At 34.1% G+C, this 26177-nt stretch overlaps 1 protein-coding gene across 1 annotated transcript in view; it reads right to left on the bottom strand.

Moving 5' to 3' along the window:
• The window catches only part of LOC149537647 (agamous-like MADS-box protein AGL11), a 122803-nt gene extending 101618 nt beyond the window's left edge, over positions 1–21185 (bottom strand). The window contains exon 1 of the mRNA XM_089802204.1: positions 21004–21185. Within this exon, the coding sequence (XP_089658330.1) occupies positions 21004–21185 (182 nt within the window). The remainder of the gene's footprint in view (positions 1–21003) is intronic.
• Positions 21186–26177: the final 4992 nt, after the last annotated feature.

Raw genomic sequence — 26177 nt, 5'->3', positions numbered from 1 at the left:
AATATTGTAAATACCATAACATGGTTAAATTATATCTAAAATTCTTGAGAAAAAATTCCCTTTGAAGAAGAACATAGAGGGGTGGAAGAGGGAAAATAGTGATGAGGGGGAATCTAGTAATCCCTCTACTAATTCTCAAGAAAAGGATAAAATAAAGGACTATGCTCCTAAGGAAAATCATTAAAGAAAGGAGGAAATTGAAGCTAGGGTTGAAAATTATGTAGATAGGGTACTGAGGAAGGGGACTCTTCTTCTTTCTTATTTAATGACTCGAATGACAATGAAAGTGGAGGATAGAAAAATTGATAAAAGAAATGAAATTAGGATAAAGTGAGGAGGATTTTGAGTCTTTAGAGGAGGAAAGTTAAGCTAATTCTACTATGGAAGATTCCTATAAAAGAGGGTTATTCTATGGATAAGGAAGAAGAAGAAAATTTAGAGGATGAAGTGACAAAGAACCTTTACAATATTGGGGAGGAAAAGTTGGAGGAAGAGATAAAGGGGAAATAGTCTGAGACTAAGATAAATTGGGAGAATAGGGAGAATGACCTTGAGAATTTCCATGGCTAGATAAAGGAAAATAGATTAGGGAAGAACAAGGATAATTTCCTCTAGATGAATGTGGGACTAGAGTTGAATCAATTGGCTAGTAAGGATTTCACTAATAATTAGAATTATGCCCCTGTTAAATCAAATTCCAATTAGTAGCTTACACTTGCTAAATTCAATGCAAGGTAGCTTGAATCCTTTGAGAAATTAATATCTAAGGATTTTTGAATAAAATGGAGAATAATAGGTTTGTGATCTATTTCATGTGGCTATGTGGGTGCATGGGAGTGTTCTCTAGAGGTGTGCAAGGGTCAAGTGTTATTGCATAGTTTAGCTATGAGGGACATTGTTTTCAGGGCCCTGATGGCTACGAGCAGGGTCACCAAGTGTCTAATTCTTGTTGGAGCCTTAGCTTATGGTGGATCTTCTCTCAAGGTGAGTTCATAGAAGAAGGAAACCTTTTATACTAGCAAGAGCTCAATGTTAAGTAAAGTTAATGGCTGCCTTCTACTTAGCCAGGATCAACCTATGCCAGTAATCCCTCCAGAGGCAGTAATGAAAGATGTGGATTATTTTTCCACACATGTATTAATATCCATCTTTCTTGCCAGATTTCCCTGTCATCTCTGGAAGCTTGGATTCACCATTTGTGGTAGGTGGAAGGTGATATGGATATTATGCTAGGTGGGAACAACTACTTTTTGGTGGCTTTTTCTTGCATGCCAAATTAGAACTAGATCTTTAAAGGAGCCCCATATTTTTATTACTATGTGGATCTTTTTGTCAAACCCTAAGATACAAGGTTCAATTTTGCTAAGGATCTCCCTTTGAGGGTTTTTGTTTAGGTTTCCTACCACAGCTACCTTTGGAGATCTAGTGAGAGGATATCCTTTGACTAATTATTGCTATGCTTGGGAAGCTGACAACTATAGCGCATCAATCACTAGATAAAAAGATTATTTCTTATGCTTATATTTGTGTAGAAATTGATTTAAATAATCCTTTGCCAGATTCTTTGGAAATTTTCCTAGGTTCTTCTTCTTGGATTGATCAGCTATACTATAAATCCCTTCCCTTCCAATGCAACATTTGTCATGCATATGGTCATTTACAGTACCAATGCCGTTAAGCATCTAAAGTCAATGGTACCCATGGTGGGTTCTTACTGTTAGTACTAGAAAAGGATAAGTTTAGACTGATAGTACAAGTAAAGGGAAAGCTCAAATGAACACTTCAAGTCAAGGGAAAGAACCATCTAATACTACTAGTCCTGATAAGGATGGTTTTATCTCTACTCAAATTTGTACTAAGGGGAGGGGTCATAAGTGATCTCATCTTGATTGACCAGTGGACTTAGGATTCAGTCTATTTGAGGTGCTCGACAACATGGTCATTGAAGAAGGCATTCCTACAGAGGCTTAGTGTGGGGTTACTAGCTCAGAGGGGCAAAGTTTTATTATTAGTTATGACTAGGATATTGTAGTTCAGCAGAAGTTAGAGACCTCTATTGGCCCTGAGTTTGGTATCCTTGTGGTTTCTCTTGCTCCATAGGAAAAGGATATTCTTCTATTAGATTTTGTCAAAGTTCTATTTTCCCCTAGTAAAGGAAAGGGATCTTCTCTTGCTTTGGGCCTAATGCAAGGACTATTTAAGGGAGTCTCTTTTGCTACTCCCTTAAGAGTTAGGTAAAAGTAGGATCAGAAAAAAATTAAACTTATAGGAGATTTACTGGTAGAGTCTGGGGTAGTAAAGAGCATGGATGAACATTTTCCCCACTCTACTCAATGTTTATTCTCTCATGGAATGGGAGAGGGTTGAATAATATCCCAAGAAAAAATTCTATTCATGAGCTACTTGTTGATCATTCTCTACATATCCTTTGTATCCAAGAGACCAAGCTTTTAGTGGATTCTATGCTTAGATGTGCTCCTAAAGTTTGGTTTCTAGGGAAATTTCAGTGTGTTTGTGCTTTAGGGAGCTCTGGTGTTCTTGCCACTTTTTGGGATCCTAGAAAAGTTATGCCTCTCTACTAGATATCTTTCCATTTGACTCTCTCAATGGTGGCCTCTTCTCTAGAAACTGGACAGCTGATTTTTGTTAACAAGGTGTATGCCCCTATTGATATCCCTAGAAATATTAAGCTCTGGGTGCATATTAGGCATGTCAGAAGCTATCACCAATTCTTTCCTTGGATTATCGCTGAGGATTTCAACTTTTTCATCAGTTTGAAGGAGAAGCAAGGTGGGCTAGCTCACTTGGGTTCTTCTAAGCTTCTTCAAGAATATATATATCTTTTACATCTCTCTGATGTCAAACCTCTTAATGGGCTCTTTACTTGGAAAAAAAGAAGGGTAGATGATGCCATCTTTGAATTCTTGGATAGGTTGCTAGTTTCTTGCTTTTGGAATTGTGTCTCTCTTTCCTTCTCTTTTGAAATTCTTGATTGGAGAGGCTTTTACCACTGGCCTATCAAGCTCACTGCTAGTTATGTTGTGGTCCCCAAGAAGCCTCCCTTTAAGTTCCAACTGATGTGGCTTCAAGACTCTTCTCTCCATGATTTAATAGCTTACTAGTGGAGACAAGGAGGCCCTACCTATGGTACAACTACATTGTCCTTCTCTAAAAAATTAAAGTATATTAAAAGGAATTTGAAGAATTGGAACAAGAATTGTTTTGGTAATCTCAACATTATGTGGAAGAGGGCTCAGGATCTTCTTGATGTTATTACTAGGCAGATTAAGGATTTAGGGTTTTCTAAAGTTCCTGGCATAGGGAAATCCCAAGATTCTAGTGATTTAGTAGAGTGGTATCTTAGAGAAGAAATTTATTAGAAATAGAAGGCTCAAGTTGACTGGCTTCAAAAAGGGGACAAGAACACCACATTTTTCCATTAATCTATGCAAGTTCAACATAGTAGGAGTTACATTTCTTCTTTTGTGACTTTTGATGGGACACATTTGACCTCCTCTCAATCTATGTCCAGGAAAGCTATTCAGTTTTACTCAGCTTTATTTCCAAATGACTTGTCTCCAATGGTGATTAAGGAGAATATGATCTTTTCCTATAATCCCTCTATTGTGACCAAGGAGATGAATTACTCTCTTATGCGGCCAAATTGTATGTATGACTTGGAGGAGGTGGTCTTCAACTTGCATAAGGGAAAGGCTCCAAGGCCTAATGGCTTCCCTTTTGAATTCTTCCAGGAATTTTGGGACATTATCAATCATGACCTTTTGGATGTGGAGAGAGATGCTTTGGGCTTTGAATGCTACTTTCCTAGTCCTTATTCTAAAGAAGGAAGAGGCTAATCAGCTCAACTTCTTTAGGCCCATTGCTCTTTGTGATGTGGTCTCTAAAATCATTACTAAGCTCCTAGTGGAGATGCTTAAAATTTTGCTTCCCATGGTTATCTTTAAGGAACAAGGGGCTTTTTCAGCTGGAATTAATGGGGTGGTTGTTGCTTTTGAAGCCATTCACTCTATGTGTATTTCTAGAGAATGCACCATGTTTATCAAGTTTGATATGGTTAAGGCTTATGATAAAGTCAATTGGGGTTTCTTGATGAAAGTTGTTTTGGCTTTTGGCTTTGGTCAGGAATAGGTTACTAGGTTTTGAGCTATGTTATTACTGCCTCCTTCTTAGGCCTTCTTAATGGTGAACTATCAGACCTTTTAGGGGCCTCTAGGGTTTTTTTGTAGGAAGATCTCCTTTCTCCATATTTGTTTATCATTATGGCTAAAGGTCTTGGCAAACTTATCAAGTCTCATGTTTCCTAAAATCTGATTTAGGGCCAACAATAGGGAAATGGTCTACCCACTCTTTCCCACCTCTAGTTTTTTTATGATACACCCCTTGTTGGGAGAGCTTAGATTTAGGATGCTGAAGCATTTTAGATCACCTTGTATACTTATTTGTCTACTCCTAATTAGAAAACCAAGGACCACAAGTCCTCTATTTTTTCTTCAACACTCTTGAGCCTATCTAGTGAAGGATTGCTAACTTCCTAAGATTTCACATTGAGTCTCTCCCTCTAACTTACTTGGGGGTCCCTATTATGAAGGGAAGACAACCTGGGCTCTTATGGTAGAGCTTTGTTGAAAAGCTTTGACAAAAAGTCAATCATTGGACCCATAGGTGGCTTTCTACTATTGGCAAGGTGACTCTAATACAATTTGTGATTTATGCCCTTCCCATATATGGAAGCATGATTTAGGTTTCTTGGAAATATTTTCTTAAGGTATTTGATGCTCTTTCTTGCCAAATTCCTTAGAGTAGCAATTTTTAAAATACTAAATGGAGCCTTATCAAGTGGGATATTGTCTATACGGGAAAAAAGGAAGGAGGCCTTGGCCTTCATTCTACTTTCTTCTGCATTGAAGCTCTTGCTACCAAGCCCTATTAGTGTTGGTGTTCCATTCAGTCTTAGTTTTGGGCCCATATCCTGTGACACAAGTATTTTCCTAGCATTGATCCTTCAAATGCTTCTAGGTTTCCTCTTGAGGGAAGAGACTCTATGGTGTGGAATACCCTCAAGATTGCTGCTAACCTAGTGTAGAGAAGCCTTTTTTGGATCTATAATAGAGACACTAAGGCCCTTTTTTGGAGTGATTCTTGGAATGGACATCCTCCTCTCATGTCCTCTCATCCACATTTATAGCCTCTATTTAATTTTTTCCTTTCTATGGGATGGAATAAGGTGGCTCATTATAAGAAGGCTCATAACCTAGGCCTTTCTGTTTGTTACAGATGAAAGAATTCTTCTGATTGGTCATCGGTTGGCTCTCTGGGGGATTGGTTAGAGCTTTCTATGATCTTGGCTTCTAGGGAGTGCAACTCTCTATAAGAACCTAATGTTCTGGCTTGGGGAGATGCTTCTTTTCGCAAGTATTTGGTTTCTTTAGGGTAAATTGTACCGATTAATAGTTGTTTGGTGAGGTGGAGGTCTCTTGGTGGAAGAAGGCTTGGAATATCTTTGCCTGCTCTAAGTGTAACTTTTTCCTCTGGATTCTAGTTTATAATCATTGTCTTACTTGGAAGAATATTTGTAAGAGAGATTTCTAGGGGTCCTCATTCTATTTCCTATGCAACAATAGTGAAGAGACTATTTCCCACCTTTTTTTCTATTGCCCCTTTTTTAAGCAGATTTGGCACTTTTGGTAGAGTGTGTGCAGATGCACATGATGACATGTTTCTTCCTTGTCTGAGTTTTGGAACCCTCTAGGCCATTCCCCTTCAAAGAAATCTTTTCTTCAAGTTGCTTGGACTATTGTCCCTTCCCTTATTTTATGGCATGTTTTTCTTGAGAGAAATAGGAGGATCTTTCATGATGTACATCTGGCAATCAAGCATCTATGGGGGAAATCTACTCATTCTCTTCATGAAACACTCCTGGATAAATGTGACATTGGTGGAGGTTTGGACCCTAGAGATGCTAGTATTTACTCACATTTTTCCTTTCATCTTCAAGGTGGTGCTTTCTCTCTCCCCCACAGATGCTCTAGGAATAGAGCTAGACATTTCTCTAACTATGTTAATCGTGAGTGGCATTGGACTCATCCCTAGGCTAGAGTTGTTAAAATCAACACTAATGCCTCTTCTTAAGGAAATCTTGGACTGGTTGGCATTGGAGAAGTTGGGTGTGATAGCTTTGATGATGTTTAGTTTCTATTTTGTATCTACTAGGGTTAACATACAAATAACCTCATGGAATCCCTTGCTATCTTGGTTGTAGCAAAATAATTTTGTCAATGTGGTTGGAGAAGAATTACCTATGAGATTGACTCATAGGTAGTTGTGAATTTATTGAATAGATAGAACCTTGTGGATGTGGATTGGCATTTGGCTCTGGTTATTCAATAGATCTTTGAGTTATGCAATTTTCAAGATTCTATGTCTTTTATGCATATATTTTAGGAGTGGAATGGTGTGGTTGATTGTCTACCTAAATGGGCCTCCAAGCATGCGTTGGATTGGAACATTGTTAATCATAGGATGCTTCTGCCTGATTTATTTCATAAGCTGGCTCAACTTGTTGACCAGGATAAAGCTCTTTAGTGCTCTTTGTTTCCTTTGTTATTTTGTTCTCTTTGGTATTTAGTAGTAAAATTTATACCCCTCTTTTAGTTGAAATGGAGAATAATATGAGAATCCTATAGACAATAAAAGTGAGGTATATATATTCCTTCCATATTGACAATGGAATTGTCAAGAAAATAAAAGTAATGAATGAGAAAATATAGTCACTTCTAATTATGTGGAGGACCTTATCAATCCTAATAATGATATTCAAATTAATATCCATATTAAAACTAATAAAAAGGTGGAATTAAAAGACTTCCTCGAAAAAAAAATTAACAATGTTAGCAAAAGGATGGAGGGTATTGATAATAGATTGGAGAAGAAGGATGAGATGGCCAAAATACTTATCAAAATGAATTGGGAGGATTCCAAATATTCCCTTGGATACATAAAAAATATTCATGCTATGTTAGTTAATAACAATGTTATAAATCTGGATATCTACTACAAGCCTAAGGAATGGGTTGTGGTTGGATTAGGGAACAGAACAAGATCAAGATTCAAAAATATTTCTTTTAATTATATTGAGCATAATACTATCAATGATCTATTGTAGAAGATTGAGAGCATTGAGAGGAATCCAGACAACCTTCTCAAGAAAATAGAATGACTTTCATATTAAACTACCAATTTCTTGCCCTCTATTTTTTCACCCTGTGTCATCCTTGACTTTAATTAATTTTTAGGGATCATTTTCCTAGTTAGATTTCTTTGTTTTGTGTTGGTGTTGCTATCTCTTGTTCAGCAGATTTTTTGTTGATTGGGCTATGTTATAAATATTTCTCTCATGTGAATGTTAAGGGTTTTGGTTCCCCTTAGAAAACTTACACACTCCCTTTAATTTAAGATTTCTAGTCTTTAAAGAGGAAAGAGTATACCCAATGTATTCTAATTATTAGGTGGGATTCCTAGAAAATGAAAATGGTATTAGCTTAGTGTTGAGGAAGATATTCAATTCTTGATAAGGCAAGGGTTTAATTTCCCTCTAAGGTATTGATGATGTCTATATGCATGGTGTTTTATTTATTATAGGATTGAGCCATTTGAGAAATATAACAACTTAGCATCTTCAAAAGGATTTTCTTTTAGGTTTTCATGTTGGTGAGGAAATTTCCAAGTGCAATATATTTGCAAGATATTATTTGGTGGGAGGACATTTTTCCAAAAACCAAGGATAAAAAATTAGTATGGCTAAAACTTATGACACTATGAAAAATGGTCTATTGCTAGTAATTCTATTATTTAAAAAAAAAATTCTCCCTCATAGTGAATGTCATTTCATTCCAATATGTTACTTCTATCCAATACATCTTTTATTCTCTACATTATTTGGTTATTCACCACCCCCTTCCAATATCTAATCCTCTTAGTCTCTTAGTTAAGTTTAATGGTAAAGATGAAAAAGGGAAAGATACAATCAAATTGGGTCCAACATCACATGGTTTTGAGGTTGTTTAAATTTTGTTTCTATTATAGGTTACAAAAATAAGGGTGTCAAGGGACCTCGTCATCAAGATCTAATCTCACATGGCCATGTTTTTGTGAAGGTTATTCATTACAAGCAATAGGGAAAACAATGTTGAAGGGCTATCCTACCCCTTTAATCGAGGAAATTGGTGAAAATTCTCACATATTTTGAGATTTTTTTATCTCATTGTTCTTTACAAATTTTTTGTTTTTGTTCCACTTTTATTTATTTATTAATATTTTATATAATTATTTTCTTTTCTTTTCTCTAATGACACATATATTTTGATATAATTTGTTTGATATACATTCTCTAATGTGAGACTATATTTTATATTTAATTCTATAAAACTTTATTACTTTTACTTATTTTAATATAAAGTTCGAGCTTCAATGGATTATACATGCCAAAAAAAATCCTCTTTCATATAGTTATTCACATATACAATTTATATTTCGTCAATCTTTGATGATTCTTCTAACAAGAATATTTTATTTATATTTATTAATAATAACCCATCCTTATAGACCAACCAATGTATAAATTATACTATACTAACAAGTCTCATAGACAAATAAGTATACCTTCAATTATTATATGTATGGTCCTAAGAAACATTTCTGTAAGATTTCATCACCCATTGTTCTAAATTTAATACCAAACCTATTAAATCAAATGTGAAATCCATAATATAGTCATTTATGTCTATTAATTATGTGTTAATCTTGATGGAGATGGTTCATAAGAGGTATATTTATGAAATCATGAGAAAACAATCATTATTTTAATTTACAAAAGAAATATTAAAAATTTCCTTTACACAAATGATACATAAAAAATTCTCTTATATAATATAAGAGAAGATTTATGTAACACCATTAATTCTTAAATAATTCTTTTCTTATACTATATAAAAGAGCATAATATATGTCTTATCAATTGTGTGAAGGAAATTTTTAATATCTCTTTTGTAAAGTAAAAATATGAACGTATACCATCCAGTTCTCAGTCACAGTGAATGGGGTTCCAGGCAAAGTTTTTACCTTTTCACAAAATCTTAGACAAGGGGACCTCCTCTCTCATTACTTATTATCATTGTTGTAAGCATGATGGAAAGAAACTTAAAGGACCTTACAGCTAATGGCAAGATAAAAGGTATTAAATCTACATCCTCAAGCCCCTCGCAAGTGATCCAACAATTTTTTGATGACACCTTCCCATTTAGTGTATCTTATGTCCACAAAATTAGAGCTTGGAAGATCCTTCTAAACTATTATGGGATGGTTTGAGGATAGTGTATAAACTATCAAAAAATCATACTGTATTTTTTTAATATGGACAATGACCTGAAGAGGAAAGTTATTAGAATTCTAAGATGCTAGGAGGTGAACTTATCAAATACATATCTGGGCTTGCCTCTCACAATAAACAAACTGTCCTTATAGTACTAGAATGGACTGGTGGAACACATATAGAGGAAGCTTATAGGATGAAAAGGAAAAATCCTAAGCAATGCAAGGAAACTTCAACTTCTCCTAGCCTCCTTATAGGGCATCCCCATGTACTTCCTTTCTCTCTATAAAATCTTAGGTAGATATAAGAGGTTATTGAAAAAATTCAAAGAATTTTTTTATGGTCTGATATGGAGGATAAGACTAGAATAATTTTAGTTAGCTAGGAGAAATTTTTTCAACCTAAGTCCTTTGGGGAGCTTTGAGAAGAATTGGGCACATGAATAAGGCCCTCCCAACTAAGATTAGATGGAGACTAATGAGCTCCTCAAGAAGCTATTGTAGTATTGTTAGGGCTAAGTATATTAGGGGTGACTCGTTACATTAAAATCTTTAGACTGTAGCACTCCCCCCAAGACCAAAAATTTGGAACAACATTGTGGAAACAAATAGAATTATGAAGAAGGGTACTCACCAGATGTTGAGGAATAGGATTATTATTGGCTTCTAGGAGGACTATTGGCTCAAAGATGGCTCTCTCGTGTATACTAATTTCCAACCTTTATTAATTTCATGTACCAAGTATTATGGTACCTTGGTTCACAACTACATTACCCTTGATAGAAAATGAAAAAGACTTTGCAATTAGGACAATCTTTGAATGAGGCTACTTATGGAGTTGGAGGAGATGTCGTAAAATTCTTGTATTGTAATGTCCCCTTTTTAGTATTCATAGCATGATGTTGTCATTAGCTTATTTCCCCATGGTCTTGTAGGCTAACCAGGAGATTAAAGGGACTTAGAGGCCATTTGGCGTAGATAGTTTCAGTTGTAGGTCTTTCCGAGGGGTTTTAAGGCAATTTTGGGCATACTTACTATTTATAATAAGTCATCTTAGATATGGTCGGACATCCAGTGGCAGCGGTATGTTGATGGTAATTGTTTAAAATTGGCAAGAAGACTTGTTTATTATTGATAAGATTTGTTATGCATTGATAAAGCTATTTTATAAAGTTAAATTTAAATATTTAACTTTATTAATGCATAGACTATAGTTTGTGGGAAATATTTAAATTAAAAGAGTCCCTTTATTTTATAACACATTGGAGACATAAGTTACATAAAGGGGAGTGATGTTTTATCCCACATTGAGAAAACGAAGGATGGAGCCCCTGTGAAAACACTATAAAAGAAATGGAAGAGCTTCTTTTTAGCATGCTTGGAAATATCAAAAAAATTTGGGAAATTTTCTGGAGATTATGTCTCAATAGTTTGAAAGATGAAATCCCTTCAATCTGGAAATCTTGACGCCATTGAAAAATATGGTCTTGAGATTCAACATTGTAGTAGTCTGAAAAAGAAGATACGAAAAAGCAGCCCAAAAAAGTGGAACCAAAAAAGTAGGCCGAAATAGCAATCCGTAAAAGCAGTTGAAAAAGCAGATCCAAAAAAGCAGTCGAAAAAGAAAATCGAAAAAAGTAAAGTAGAAGGGGCAACATTGAAGGAAATTATTATAGCCATCTATAACCAGGTTCTTTTGTTAGTATTTCTTTTTAGGGTGTTATAAACTTTCAGCTGTAAGTGTGCATTATACCAGAATTATCATTTTGTAATCCATGTAAATGCCAAAGTCTTGGCCATATTTCATGAGCATTGTATTTTTCATTGCAATTAAGAAGATAATAGTTGCTGGTGTCATTTAAGCAATTTAATATCATTATTTATCAGCTAGTTAGTTTGCATACCAACTGTTTGTAAAAATGCCAGTTGGTTGTAGGTGTTCATTTCTCATGCTTAGATCATATATATGCACTGAATATTGTCAAAATTAGTAGCGCACTCATGTTAGGTCATTGTGTAGTCCATTGTAGTCTTCTAGCACAAGATTCTCATTGATGCAAATTGAAGAAAAAGTCATTTGAAGCTAGCTGAAATACTATATCAGTCATACGTCCTTTGCATGTGAATTGTTTGATGAAATTCCTTGAGCTTTTATCAACATTTTTGAGGGCAAATTTGAGGAGGGTTATTATAGTGGTATTAGAGCTTGCTTGCAAAGTGTTTGATGAAATGTCAAACCACTGAAGTATAAAGATTTTTGGTGTTTGAAGAAGTTATAACCTATTGGGGTTATTACAGTGGTATTAGAGCTTGCTTGCAAAGTGTTTGATGAAATGTCAAACAACTGAAGTATAAAGATTTTTGGTGTTTGAAGAAGTTATAACCTATTGGGGTTATTACAGTGGTATCAAAGCTATAAGTCCTGCCATCCTGTGGAGGTTTTATAGGAAATTTGGAATAGCCAGATAGAGAGAAAAATGTTTGACAAAATGAATGTTGGTCTAGATCAGGGAAAGAAAATATTCTTACAATTATTAGACACCTTAGCATAGGGACAGTGATCAGCAGAGCAAAGAGCACAGGAACAGAGTCGAAGATTTGAGCTTATGATGCAGATGATGGTTTGTCAAATGGTGTTGAATGCTAATGTGAGTGGAGGAAATAATCAGAATGGTAAAAATCAGGATGGGGCACATAATGGAGGCGAACAAGTTGGGAACAATTTCGGTCATGCACCCTAGCAAACTAGGACAATGAGTTCGGAGCCTATGATTCCCATATTTCCTTCTAGAGCTCCAGAGTAGCCCGTACTAGAGCCCCAGAGCACTGATAGACAGGACCAGCTGAGGAGAGATTGGGAAGCCGGAGGTCCAGATTTTATTGCTGCAATCACCTTTAGGGAGTATATAGATGTGTGGATGAAGCATATGCCACGTGGACATGACAGGAACCAGAGCTATGAGCTACAAAATAGAGTAGGGAAACTTCAGTTACAATATTATGATGGCTCAGGGAAGTCTACAGAAAGAGCTTGGATTCAAAAGCTTGACACATACTTTCAAATGAACCCTATGCCTAACGAAGAAGCTATTAAGTATGCAGCAATTCACCTGGATGGGTTAGCACACAAGTGGTGGCATCATGGTATGGTCACTATGGGTCATGCAAAAATTACCTCATACGTGGAGTTTATAGAGAGACTGATTGAACATTTTGATAGGCCTAAGGATCATACCTTCCCTATGACAGGAAGAAACTTGTATGAGGAGTTTAACAGACATGCTGATTCAGTACAGGGAGACATTAACACATCTTTAGGTAATGGTTTATCTACATCATCTTCACAGGAAGAAGGGGTTTCAGATGTTCTGCAAGTTGAGCCAGTTGCATCAGAAGGTGATATCATAGGTACACCAGATTGTGTGATTGACACAAATAGTGATTCCAGTACAGTTGGGCTAGATGAAGTTACAGTAGTTGAGGATACTATCATGTTTGAGGATAGTATAGTTGATCAAAAAGTGAGCATTCAAGACTTTTCAAAAAATGAGTATCAAGCACAGTTGGATGCTTCTTCACATGAGATAGAGGCTAGTAGCTCTTCACTTGGTTTGGCAAGCCAATTGAGGACAGGGGACAAGGATATTCTTACAGCTTTATCTCATCATGACAGGATGCATGGATTGATTGAGAATCACATTTGGATGATTCAACTGCATGAGAGATAGAAAGGAGTCACAATAGGTTCTTCTTGTGAGGACTTACATTAGATCAAGGAAGGCATGGAGGTAATGAAGGTAAGTTACATACACGTGCTTTCAGATCACGATCATCTCCTTAATCTTGCAGGGATCTATTTAGATGCATTGAAGAAGGAGGGGGAGGTTGATCGGCTTTCTCATGAGCTGGAGGATACTCAAAATTCCTCGATGTGTATCCAGTTGGCTCTCTAAGATTTTGAGAGACATGTGGATGAGCTTTGTCTTGAGGTGAGCTCAGTTCGGGAGTTAGCGCATATAGTAGGGACTAACTTTTCTTTTACAGTCAGGTCACATGTTGATGATTTCTCAGAGATGACAGAGTTTACAGGAGAGTCCCAGGATCTGAGTATTATAGATGATAGCTATTCTGAGGTTACTCCTTTGGACAGTGTACCAGGGATAGAGTATAGGAGTTCAACCAATCGGCACAATCATGTGTCTAGTTAGCTGAGAGTTGGCAAGCAAGACATTGCTATTGCGTGCAAACATTTTAATGCTACTTGCTAGTTGTTAGCAGTTTATCGATGGGGTTCTCCTACTAGTTATGAGCAGGGAGGCAGTTATCTTTCCTTGATAGAGATCCACTCTTTATGGGAGGCTATTCAGATTCTGAGATAGAATTATATGTAGTTGGTAGCCGATAGAGATTATCTTATGGAGTGGGGGAGTATAGCATACGAAGCATTATCGGCCAAGGAAGATGAGGTGAGTGAGCTTACTCAGTAGCTCGAGGTGACTTCTGAGATTCTTGAGAGTACACAGTTGGCTTTTTAGGAGTCACAATTTCATTTGGCTAAGGTGACCATGGAGTTAGAGCAACTGCAGTCTTTACCAAATTTTGTACAGTCACAAGCTGTGGTGTCTAGTGATTCAAGGATGTCCATGGTCGAGATTGTCAAAGATAGTGGAGATGGGAATGCATCCATCCTTGATACTAACATTGCCATATTGGGTTCATTCCCACTAGAGTCAGGATTAGTTGAGTTGGGTGCTGCAGCAAATTGTTGTGGTATGCCTGACATGGTGGTGGCCTCTAGTACTGATGGCACAGAGACTAGAGATGTATCAAAGATCATGTGTGATATTGGTGAGTCAACAATTGGCATGGTTCCTGCTAGTAATACTACTCCCTTGGTGATGTCTTCGAAGGTAGTAGTCAGTTCTAACATGGTTAATGATCGATTGCAGTCTAAGCCACTGATTAAGATTGGCACATTCTATCGGCATTACACTATGAGGTATGCTCATCGATTTACCTTTGATGACCATGTTGATGAGATGATGATACAGAGATGTACTTTAGTTCCTAGTGCTTGTCATCAGTTATGGGACGATTTGATGCCTCGGGATGAGAGTTGTGATGGGCATGACATGGTGATAGGTTCTGCGGTTGACAACTTGATAATACATGACTTAGAGCAGGAGTTTGGGAGTGATGCTTCAGCAGTGGTTGTTATTGATTCTACACCTTTGGCTATGACATCTCCTGACTTAACTGGTGATCAGTCACTATGGGTTGTATCACTTGTTCATGGTGAGTTGTTGACTGAGGTTGGTTCTTTTTATCAGCATTATACTGCAGGGTATGTAAATCAGTTAGCATTTGATCCTTGTATTAAGGAGTTGATGGCAGGCAAATTTGGTTTGGGTTCCATTTCTTGTTGTTTATCTTGTGATTTCTTTTCACCATTAGCGGTGCATGGGAGTTATGGTTATGAGATAGTGGTCGGTGATCTACAAAGTTGTGTTGACTGCAGGAGTTGTGCAGTGTGTGGATTCTCTATACTTGGTGTAGTTTCATTCGGGAGCGTTCACCATTGTTGCAAAGTTGGATTATACATTCCATATAGGCCAATGGGATGTGTTGATGACATTTATTGTGTTGGTAGCTTGATTTGTCCACTTTACTTGGGTTCTGATGTTCTAAGAGTTTGTCTCATGGGTTTCTGACTGTGGCAGTTGTGATTTTGGAGTTTGGTTGAGCTGTAATTGTCAATTTGATTATGGATTCCTTTTGGTTAATTTTTAGAGGTTTTTGCAGGAGCCTATGTTGACTGATAGCAGTATAGTTCATGACTACATTTGGGATCCAGGTGAATTGATTAGGTTGTTGTTCGACCATTGCTTGGGGACAAGAAATTTTTGGAAGGGCGAACTGTAATGTCCCCTTTTTAGCATTCATAGCATGATGTTGTCATTAGCTTATTTTCCCATGGTCCCATAGGCTAACTAGGAGATTAAAGGGACTTAGCGACCATTTGGCCTAGATAGTTTCAGTTGCAGGTCTTTCTGAGGGGTTTTGAGGCAACTTTGGGCATACTTACTATTTATAGTAAGTCATCTTGGATATGGTCAGACATCCAATGGCAGCGGTATGTCGATGGTAATTGTTTAAAATCGGCAAGAAGATTTGTTTATCATTGATAAGATTTGTTATGCATTGATAAAGCTATTTTATAAAGTTAAAGTTAAATATTTACCTTTATTAATGCATAGACTATAGTTTGTGGGAAATATTTAAATTAAAAGAGTCCCCTTTATTTTATAACACATTGGAGACATAAGTTACATAAAGGGGAGTGACATTTTATCCCACATTGAGAAAACGAAGGATGGAGCCCTTGTGAGAACACTATAGAAGAAATGGAAGAGCTTCTTTTTAGCATGCTTGGAAATATAAAAAAAATTGGGAAATTTTCTAGAGATTATGTCTCAATAGTTTGAAAGACGAAATCCCTTCAAGCTACAAATCTTGAAGCCATTGAAAGATATGGTCTTGAGATTCAACATTGTAGCAGGCCAAAAAAGAATATACGAAAAAGCAGCTCGAAAAAGCAGAACCAAAAAAGCAGGCCGAAAAGCGATCCATAAAAGCAGTTGAAAAAGTGAATCCAAAAAAGCAGTCAAAAAAGAAAATTAAAAAAAGCAAAGCAAAAGGGGTAACATTGAAGGAAATTATTATAGCCATCTACAACTAGGTTCTTTTGTTAGTATTTCTTTTTAGGGTGTTATAAGCTTTCAACTGTAAGTGTGCATTATACCAGCATTATCATTTTGTAATCCATGTAAATGCCAAAGTCTTGGCCATATTTCATGAGCATTGTATTTTTCATTGCAATTAAGAAGATAATAGTTTCTAGTGTCATTTAAGCAATTTAATATCATTATTTATCAACTAGTTAGTTTGCATACCAACTATTTGTAAAAATGCCAGTTGGTTGTAGGTGTTCATTTCTCATGCTTAGATCATATATATGCACTAAATATTGTCAAAATTAGTAGCACACTCATGTTAGGTCGTTGTGTAGTCCATTGTAGTCTTCTAGCACAAGATTCTCATTGATGCAAATTGAAGAAAAAGTCATTTGAAGCTAGCTGAAATACTATATCAGTCATATGTCCCTTGCATGTGAATTGTTTGATGAAATTCCTTGAGCTTTCATTAGCATTTTTGAGGGCAGATTTGAGGAGGGTTATTATTGTTGTATCAGAGTTTTCTTGCAAAGTGTTTGACGAAATATCAAACCACTAAAGTATATAATTTTTTGGTGTTTGAAGAAGTTATAACCTATTGGGGTTATTACAGTGGTATCAGAACTTGCTTGCAAAGTGTTTGAAGAAATGTGAAAAAACTAAAGTATAAAGATTTTTGGTGTTTGAAGAAGTTATAACCTATTGGGGTTATTACATTTATCCCCTCCAAGATTCTTTGATATGGAAACTTAACCCCTCTAAGGACTTCACGGTAAAATCTACTTATACATGTTATCTTTAGGGTGGTAAAGCCCCGAGGGAATGGGAAATTTTTTGACATGCCTAGATCCTACCAAGGATAAATTTCTTTTGGTGGATGGCTCTACATGGGGCAATCCTTGTCATTGATAATCTGCAAAGAAGATGATTCTAGGTGGCTAGCTACTATCTACTATGTTATAACATATCAAAATCCATTCAACACCTTCTCATACATTGTCCCTTTACTATGGAGCTTTGGAAGGAGATTTCATCTATGTAGTAGATTCCATGGTGCTTCAATGAGAACCTACATTAGTTTGTTGACTAGGATGGTCCCTCTACTTACCCATATATCAAAAGCTTCTATAGAGTTATCTCCCCATATGTTTCATAGAAAATGTGGAAGGAATGGAACAATTACATATTTTTAGACAAGGCCACTCCAAGCATAGTGGTGGCTTATCAAGTGTCTAGGATATTGAAATATTGTGTTGGGATCTGGTATTGGAACATTGGCTCATGACACTTCTAGAGAAACTTGTCAAGGAGGACATGGAGATATCAACCATGGGGAATCGTGATGAAAAGGAGGATGATGGAGAAGGAAGTGGACTAGATGTCGTGCTTTTTTTAAGTTTTTATTTATAATGGTATGGTTAACTATAAATTGTGTGCCCTTTGTGGAGCTTTTAGTTATAACATATATTGATCATTTTATTAGCAACACTTACAATCTCCGTTGCTGGATTATGTTTTGGCATAGTATGTATGTTAGGGGCAATATGGTTGATATTGATATTTTGAAGTATAATTATATGGTGTTAAGCATTATGATATTTTTGATCTCTAGAAACAGTATTGGTTAGATAGCAGGGCATAACTATCAATTAGTCTCAAGCCCTTTGTACCATGTGGTCAACCCCCCTTTTCTAGCTACTAACTAAATAAATCAAAAATATTATTGCATATACAAAAATTGTAATTGACAACTATGATGTGCTCATATTTATTAAGGAGGGAAAAAAATAACTTGGCATAATTTATAATGGTAGATAAGAATATATTGAAAAGGATGATTCAATTCATGTGTATCACACATATATAGGTAATATGTAATCATACATATTCCTCCACATTTTACTTCTTCTAAAGCCTTATGTCACTAAGATAAGCTACTTTTGTTAGGATTTTCATGTGAAATAAATATTCTCTTCTACAAAATATTCTTGTAATCCTATATATTCCCCATTCTTCATCCTAACAATTATTTGTGATATCTATATTTAATCTATATAATTTTCTCATACAAATATAATAAACACCATACAATTTTCCTTACCCCTAACATTCATATTAGGTTAAATCTTTGAATTCGTTAGCGATAAAATTCTAACTCAATTATATAGGATTATCACTCATTCAAAAATGTAGCAGAGAACCCATTCTAGGAAACTCCAAGCTATCAATTTTGACATTTTTCAAAAACTCAATATTTTTATCAAAGGAAAACTAGACTTAAGAGACAAAATATAATAATTTATCATGAAAAAATAACTAGAAGTATAAGATTATCATGAAAAATAATCAACACAATCTAAAATTAATAAATATTAATATTTTTCATGCATTGTTTAAAATAACTCATTTTGAAGTTATATAATATGAGATATTCTTTTACTTCGAGGTTATATGATATGATATATTCTTTTACTTCATTTTAATATAGTGGCTTATTTTTCTAGTGGTTTATTTTAGAGTTAACATTATATAATCTATGTAAATGTTAAGGCTAGTTCTTATGGAATGGGGCTTCTCTAATAAGTGAGACTATTCCTTTTTTCTTCATAGTACTTAAACGTCAAGTCATATGAATTTTGTAGTAAATTTGAACTTAAAAATTTAAGATTCTAATTTTAGGAAAGTTTCCATCCCATGAATTCCATTATGAAAAATCACCTTTAAAGAAAAACTTTCCAATTTATGCTCTTGTGAATTTTAATTTAGTAATCATTTTGACCGATTTGATAATTTATCCTTATAATCATATATATAATATTATAAAAAAATGTGCCATCTTATTTATCTTTTGACAAAAATGAAAAAATAAATTTGCAAAATTCAACATTTATACTAATAGATTTTTCCAATCATATTATGTGTAATTGTCTTTATAGAAAGCTTAGTTCATGTTTAGTTTAAAATTATTTATGCCTTTTTATTCAATAATTTATAGAACATTTTCCCATTAAGATTATAGCAAAAAAATAAGATATTGATTGTAAAATTATTTAATATTTTCATATTTAAAAAAGATTATTTTTTATATATAAAACCTATCAAGAACTTTTTTATTTTCATAATAACACCATTTATCATTAGATACCTAAAATATTTAATGGAGAATCTATTTGAAAATCTTTACAAAATTATGTGTGAATATATATTATTATATTACATCATGGTGACCTCAAAACCTCCAATTTGTTTTTTTTATTTCAATGGTGAATAGAGAAACTCTTCCTATGTTTCTTAATTTCCTCTCCTAGTTTTAATAAATGGGTTCCCTTATGAATCTCATGGTAAATAATGTACTTCTCTAAGATATTAAATACATTTATCATATCTAAATTATTTTACATTAAAATCATCACTAACATATCATTGTTCTTTCATTTTTTAACCTTGTTATATAATAAATTTATTTTTCTTATTAAAAAAAATGGTCTACTATTATTTTTTTTAATTACAAAAATATTATTGCTAGACTTAAAAGTAATTGATAATAAATAATTTACTACTATTATATGATTTTTATTCTTCACAATACAATAGCAATTTAGTCTTGTAAAGAAACTTAATGAATAAAAAATAAAATATTTAATATTCTTATTGATTCTTCTTTGTTAAACATTCACTTGTTCAACAAATTTTATCATTTTTCATTACTACCTTATAAAAGTAACAACCACATACCATCACTCTTATACTCAAAACAAAGTACACCTTCCATTATATATCTATGTACACCTTCAATTATATATAATATTTTTTGCAGCCTATTGTCTCCTGCTCTCTCTATTTGTAATTTATTAGCTTTTTTCAATAAAATATGTAATTTATTAGCTTTCTTCAATAAAATAAATAAAATTATATATCTATGTATTCTATAATAAAACTCACTTAAATAAAAATAAATAAAAAACATAATCATAATATTCATGCAGTTCATGTGTGACTTCTCCTTATGTAAATCTTTAGTCTATTAAAATACAATTTCATTTCCATATAGGGTAAAATCTTGTTCATAATTCAGTATTATCTCCTTTCTCATCTTTCCATTAATATAGGGGATTACAATGTGAGTGTTCTATGATTTCAACCCTGAGGTAGATTAAATTTCTCTTACCACAATTTTATCAATTGTACTCAATCAATAGAATTAAAACCTACACTTTATTTTTTATTTTATTATTTATAAATGCTCCTTAATTATATTATAAATCTTTCAAACAGTTAAATAAAACTTTAATAAAACTTTATTTAAAATTTTTATATACTGAATTTTCCGAAAACTAATAATATAATGTCTCAGATCGTTTCGATCCTTTGTGCAGTGCTATTGAAACTTCTGTAAATCAGCTTCATAAATTATTTCCGCAAAATCGATTCTAAGGATTGTTTGGAAAAACCCTATTATAGGTTATCCATAAAAGTACAGGCTAAAAAGGAGGCAAATGGCTGCTTGTTGAATCTATAAATAGCCCCTCTTGTATGGTTCAAGGGTTCGATTCAGTTTTGCGTGGGACAATCCAACTCGTTTGTGTTTCCGAGTTTTTTTAATAAATTATTTGTTTTTGGCAAATCCAAGGCTTCTGGGAAGAGATACGATCTGACTTCACCAATTTATGATTCTTTTTCTTCAGAAACGTATTATCAAAAATCAAACTACAGAAAATACCATTTATTTTATACAATTTCGATGCAGATAGAGCATGGCCGCAGTTATCCTCTAAAATTTTGACCTAAAAAAATGAAACCCTAATTGATAGATAAGTTAATGGACGGATCGGAAACCCTAGGAATGTGAAGGAAAATATGAAAGAGTTAAACAAACACATACCCGTGACTACCATACTCGAAGAGTTTCCCTCGGCTGGAGAAGACGATGAGACCCACTTCTGCCTGGCACAGCACAGACAGTTCATGCGCCTTCTTTATCAGCCCACCTCGCCTCTTTGAGAACGTCACCTGCTGATTTGTTCGGTTCTCGATCCTCTTTATTTCTATCTTTCCCCGCCCCATCAAGCTGAAAACAACGAAACCCCATCTAGTTAATAGCAGTAGATTTGTACAATTGTTTGAGTGTTAGCTTAATTCATCTTTCGCTTCTTATTGTGATGTTAGATCAGAAACATATGATTTCAAAAATCAATTAGAAACTATGTACACAATCTCATCAAGCAGAAATACTAGCATGAAAACTGATCTAATCGGTTAACCGTATTTCACACAAGAGAGAAAGATTCTAAACGCAAAAGATAGGGCTAGCGCTCACGCAAGAGGAAAAGTCTTGCAAAGAAACGCCAAGGAGGAATCGTCCTATCGGCTACCTCGTACACAGAGTTTCCAAGGAGCATTACAATACTCTTTTGGTCAGATCGTTGTGCCGCAAGTTGTTCTTTTCTAGGTTTAATATTCCTGGGTATGATCAAGATTCACATTTACCGCTGTTGCCCTAAACAACTTCCTTTTATCTGCTGCCCATTGCAAGCCAGCTAAGGGACGATATGGTAGGACATTTAGATTTGGAGAAGGTAGAGAGATAGGAGATCAAATAAACGGCTGAGGTTGTTCTACTGAAATGTTAATAGTATCTCCAACATTTTGCTCTAAATACGTGGAGGCCCCCACGAGCTGACAGGCCACGTGAAATGGTGCCCCCACTGTGCAAGTATATTAGCCATGAACATGTAGCTTCCACTATCTCTTTCTTTTCCCACATAAATTATATCATTCCTCCGCTTTGTTGGCCAAGTGTGCCCCAATGAGGCTTCGCTTACAAATTCTCGGAATCCGGAGACGGAGGACATTTCTCAGTCATCTATTGGATAACATGAAGAGAATATCAATGTCCTTTAGTATATTACTTTATTTAGTCTACATCTGTGGAAAGTTCAATATCACGCCTTTCAATGAATGTATCGTAATATAGAAAGATTGGCTCCCATTTCGGTCCGTAATATTATCTTCTTTCCAATGAAAATTATTGAAAGACACAATGATAAAGGACAGGCTAATCTGCGTCGAAAAAAAGAAGTACTATACACAAAATTAAGTCAATTTTTTTTAGATTCTTTTCCAAATTTTATATTGTTAAAATGAGACACTGAAATGTTCAAAATTTTTTTTTATGTTTTTGATCTTTTGAAAATTGGTGAACTGTACATTTTTGATGGAGGATAGCCACGTCCCATGATAAATGACTCCATATTATAGAGTTGTTTTCTAGTTTTGAAATCAATTTAGGTGAAAGAATAATCGTCCATGAGATTTATTGCTTTAGTTTAAGTCAAATTACTCATGGTCATTAGGAGCATGTCAAATGGATGAGAGTAAATTTGAGAAAGTAGTGGAATATGATTGAAAAGTCCTCCATGTTGTAAAAGGTTTGATTTCCTTCTAGTAGTATGCTCTTGATACCTACATATACATCCTTCGTACTTAATTAAATAATTCAATATTTGTGAAGGGATTAATTGTTGATTGTCAATTAGAAAGGTTAAGTACTAAGAGTGGGGATGAATCTACACTTATCAAATTTTAACCATTAATCCTTTTCATACCATAAATCAATAGACTTTCAAATCATTAAACTAATAAACATTTCTATTTAACTAATAGCATTGTTAATAGATTTTAAAGATTCATACACATAAAAATAATCTCTAAAACATAAAATCTCACACATCCATGACACATAGGTTTTGGTATCACAAAAAACTCTTAGTGAGAGAGCAAGAGAGTAGTGGGGATGGTTCCCACAATTTTTACATTATAGTAAAACAGGTTGTTGATTAGGGAACAATCATGTTTTCTAAACTCACATAGTAAAAAGTGATTGATAAAATGTCAGTTGTATCTTTAGTCTGTCAAGACTACTTAGCTATGAGATTTCATCCTACCTTCCTTGGCATTCACCTTGTTCAAGGATTTATAGAAATTTCTTAAATGAACTTATTAGTCCTATGAAAGACTTCCTTGATTAAAGGATTTAATAAATCTTGTAGCAAATAAGTTAGGAATTTTTACAAGATGACATGACTTGTCACCACTGATATCTTTAAGCTTATTAGATTTGTTTTGTTCTATGCCTCAAATTTTTTTTCTCTACACTTGTGTTTTGGCTCTTTTTTACTTATTTTCTCTATCTCCTCTCTCTTTGATTAAGTTCACATCTTAAGCTCTATCCTTGATCATACAAAGCCTACACAAAATCTTGATTTTAGATCCTATGGTTCATCTACTTCTCATTTTTTTGTTGCCTAGAAAACAAACTTACTTAATACGATAAGTGTTTTTGATAATACTCAGACAGCCTCCTTATTTTTTATTTTGATAGCCATATCTCAAATAACTATATTATGATAATGCTTTTTATACACTCAGTGCATTTGGGTACCAACAACTTAATAGTTGAGTGGTTTTGTGAATGCTCCATGAGAGTGTGGCATTAGTGACAAAATTGTATGCCATATCCTACCATACTCTTCAAATGCCAACAATCTCCCCTTTTCATATTGACGGTAAAAAGGCACTTTGCACTTCACTTTTCTTTGTAACATTGATATCTGATCCTGTTAGCAATATGGTCAAATAGATGTTTTAGAGTTGTCAATTATGGAAGCATATATTCAGTATTCCATTTATGCATTTAGAGATAGCAAAATATCTAGGTTTTAAACAGTTTATAGTAGCATAGAGAGTAGATGTGATGTGTATGGATGACTCATGGAGAGTTAGCTTATGCATAGTTGAGGAAAGCTCTATGATAATTTCATGATAACATATACTAGTGCGTTGGTGTGTATAGATAGTATGTCCTGAGATATGATTGAAATACTAGTACATGTATTAAACAATGTAGAACATAACTTATAGCAGAGAATTAGATTGTATGGCTTTAGGAATTATTTTGTTGACAAAACAATTACTATGTCATGATGAGCTGACGATGTGGATATTAATCCATTATTGATTTCATAAATGTGCTAGAAGAGAAGTTCTATGGTATGCGAACTACTATACAAAGAGCTTGAAAGATATGCCAACCTTATGTAATGCAAGATTAGTAAGAAAATATTGTATGTTTACTTAGTCTTGCAAAGAACTCAATTGTATAATTGCATGTTAGGGTAGTGGGCTCTTCTTTCATACTTTGTATTTGATCTACTCCTAATAGGGTTGAAGAATCTCCTTACAGGGTTGAGGCTTCTAACACTGCCTAGTCCTCTAACAAAAATGCAAGACACTATATGTACTTCACAAACTCCTAATAGGGTCAATGTCCTTAAAATGATCCTTTTGTTTAGTGAATCATCTTGTGGGTATCATCCCCCTTGGCTAGGGTTTTCCTAGTTAATAAATAATGGTGCTATGAGTTCTCTATGTGTGTGGTTATATTTACTATTCAAAATTTTGATTTACTTTCATATGCAAGTTATAAAGTAATTAACAATATTCAATTGTGGCCAAAACTTTGTAAAATACTTGTTCACCCCCACTCTTGGTATTACCTATTTCTAATAGATCCCCCATTTATATGACCTCTAGTGTTTATTTTTGAGGGGTTTTTGTATATTTCTTACTTTTTGACTGATCTTCGCTTTGAACGTCTTCTCCCTCTTTTTATTTTGGCAATCAATACACCATGAAGCATGATAAATAATATACAATTAAAATTTTAACAATATACATGTTCTCACAATAGTTGTATACCTTGTTTTAGTGAGTGCAACTAACATTTCCCATGTACTCTTCAATGTTGTCAATGTAATAATATGCTTCTATAATTCTAATGCACAATTTTCCAACTCTTTTACTATGCATACCTCTAGTGTTTGAATAATTCAACTTTGTAACATCAATATGCAAACTTAGCATTCCTTGCAACTCAAAAAATTTAGAAATTGCTTTTATCTTTTTTTCTAGTGTTACCTCTCACTCTTTTGCAACTAATTCCTAGAGCCTTAGTTAATGTTTCACAATGTTAACTAACAAATCAAATCCTCCAATATGATGAATTGTTTAATTTTGTACTTTGATAATACTTGTATTAATCTCTATAGTAAATGTGTTAAAATTAGATATGGTGGTGTACACAGTAGTTTCTTTATTAAAATCTCCTATGTTTAATTTATTCCTTGATGTATCTTGTCTTTCAAATTTGCAACTTTATTTGACAAAACTTGTGTTTTCCTTTCCTCTACTTTAGATACAACATCCTTTTTCTATCTGACTATATGAGTAAATTCTTGTGGCTTCCATTGTTTCAAAATATACTTTTGTTTGTTATTCCTTGCCTTCTAAAGGTAGGGATTAAAGATTTTGATTCCTTATTTCATATTAATGACTACCTTGATAATGGTGCATACTCCCCTATTTCATGTTTAGCCTATAGTCTATTAAAAATAAATCATTTAAATGTAATTTTATTTCAATTTGTACTAGGATTTTATAGCCTGCAACTTTATATCAATTTATTTTCATTGCAATTTTCAAAATATTGGGTAAGTAATATGTCACGATTTCTACAAATTTCAAATCGAGATTCATTTGTTTCTATAACATATTTTAGCTGCACACTATAACTTTGCAAAGTTGAATCTATTATTTTGAGCTCAATTTAAAATTTCAGTCTAGATATTAAAAAATATTTTACCAATTTTACTCAAATAAATTGCAAGTCTCTTGGATTTCACTCAAATTTCTATGTTCCCCCCTGGGCATAATTTCACTTAAATTTCTACTTTCCCCTTGAGCATAATTTCAAATAGTTGGCTTGTAGGAAGAGCTATTTTTGATTAATGATATTTTTCTACAATTTATAAATAGAACAGAGCAAGTGTACCAAAACATAATGAATGATGTGCAATTACACCACTTAGAGGTTTACAACTAGCAAATGATAGATATTAGAATCACAAAAAAATCATTCTTAAAGTCTAGTAAACTCACTATAGTGATGCTAAATAAGAACAAGGAGTGTCTTTCAATAAAGAGAAAATTCAGAAAGGC

Source organism: Cupressus sempervirens, chromosome 9 (genome assembly GCF_028749045.1).
Source record: "Cupressus sempervirens isolate cs-2001-9-10 chromosome 9, ASM2874904v1, whole genome shotgun sequence".
NCBI classification, from domain to species: Eukaryota; Viridiplantae; Streptophyta; class Pinopsida; order Cupressales; family Cupressaceae; genus Cupressus; species Cupressus sempervirens.
The sequence above is the reverse complement of the archived record's forward strand: the minus strand, read 5'-3'. Positions and strand labels throughout refer to the sequence as shown.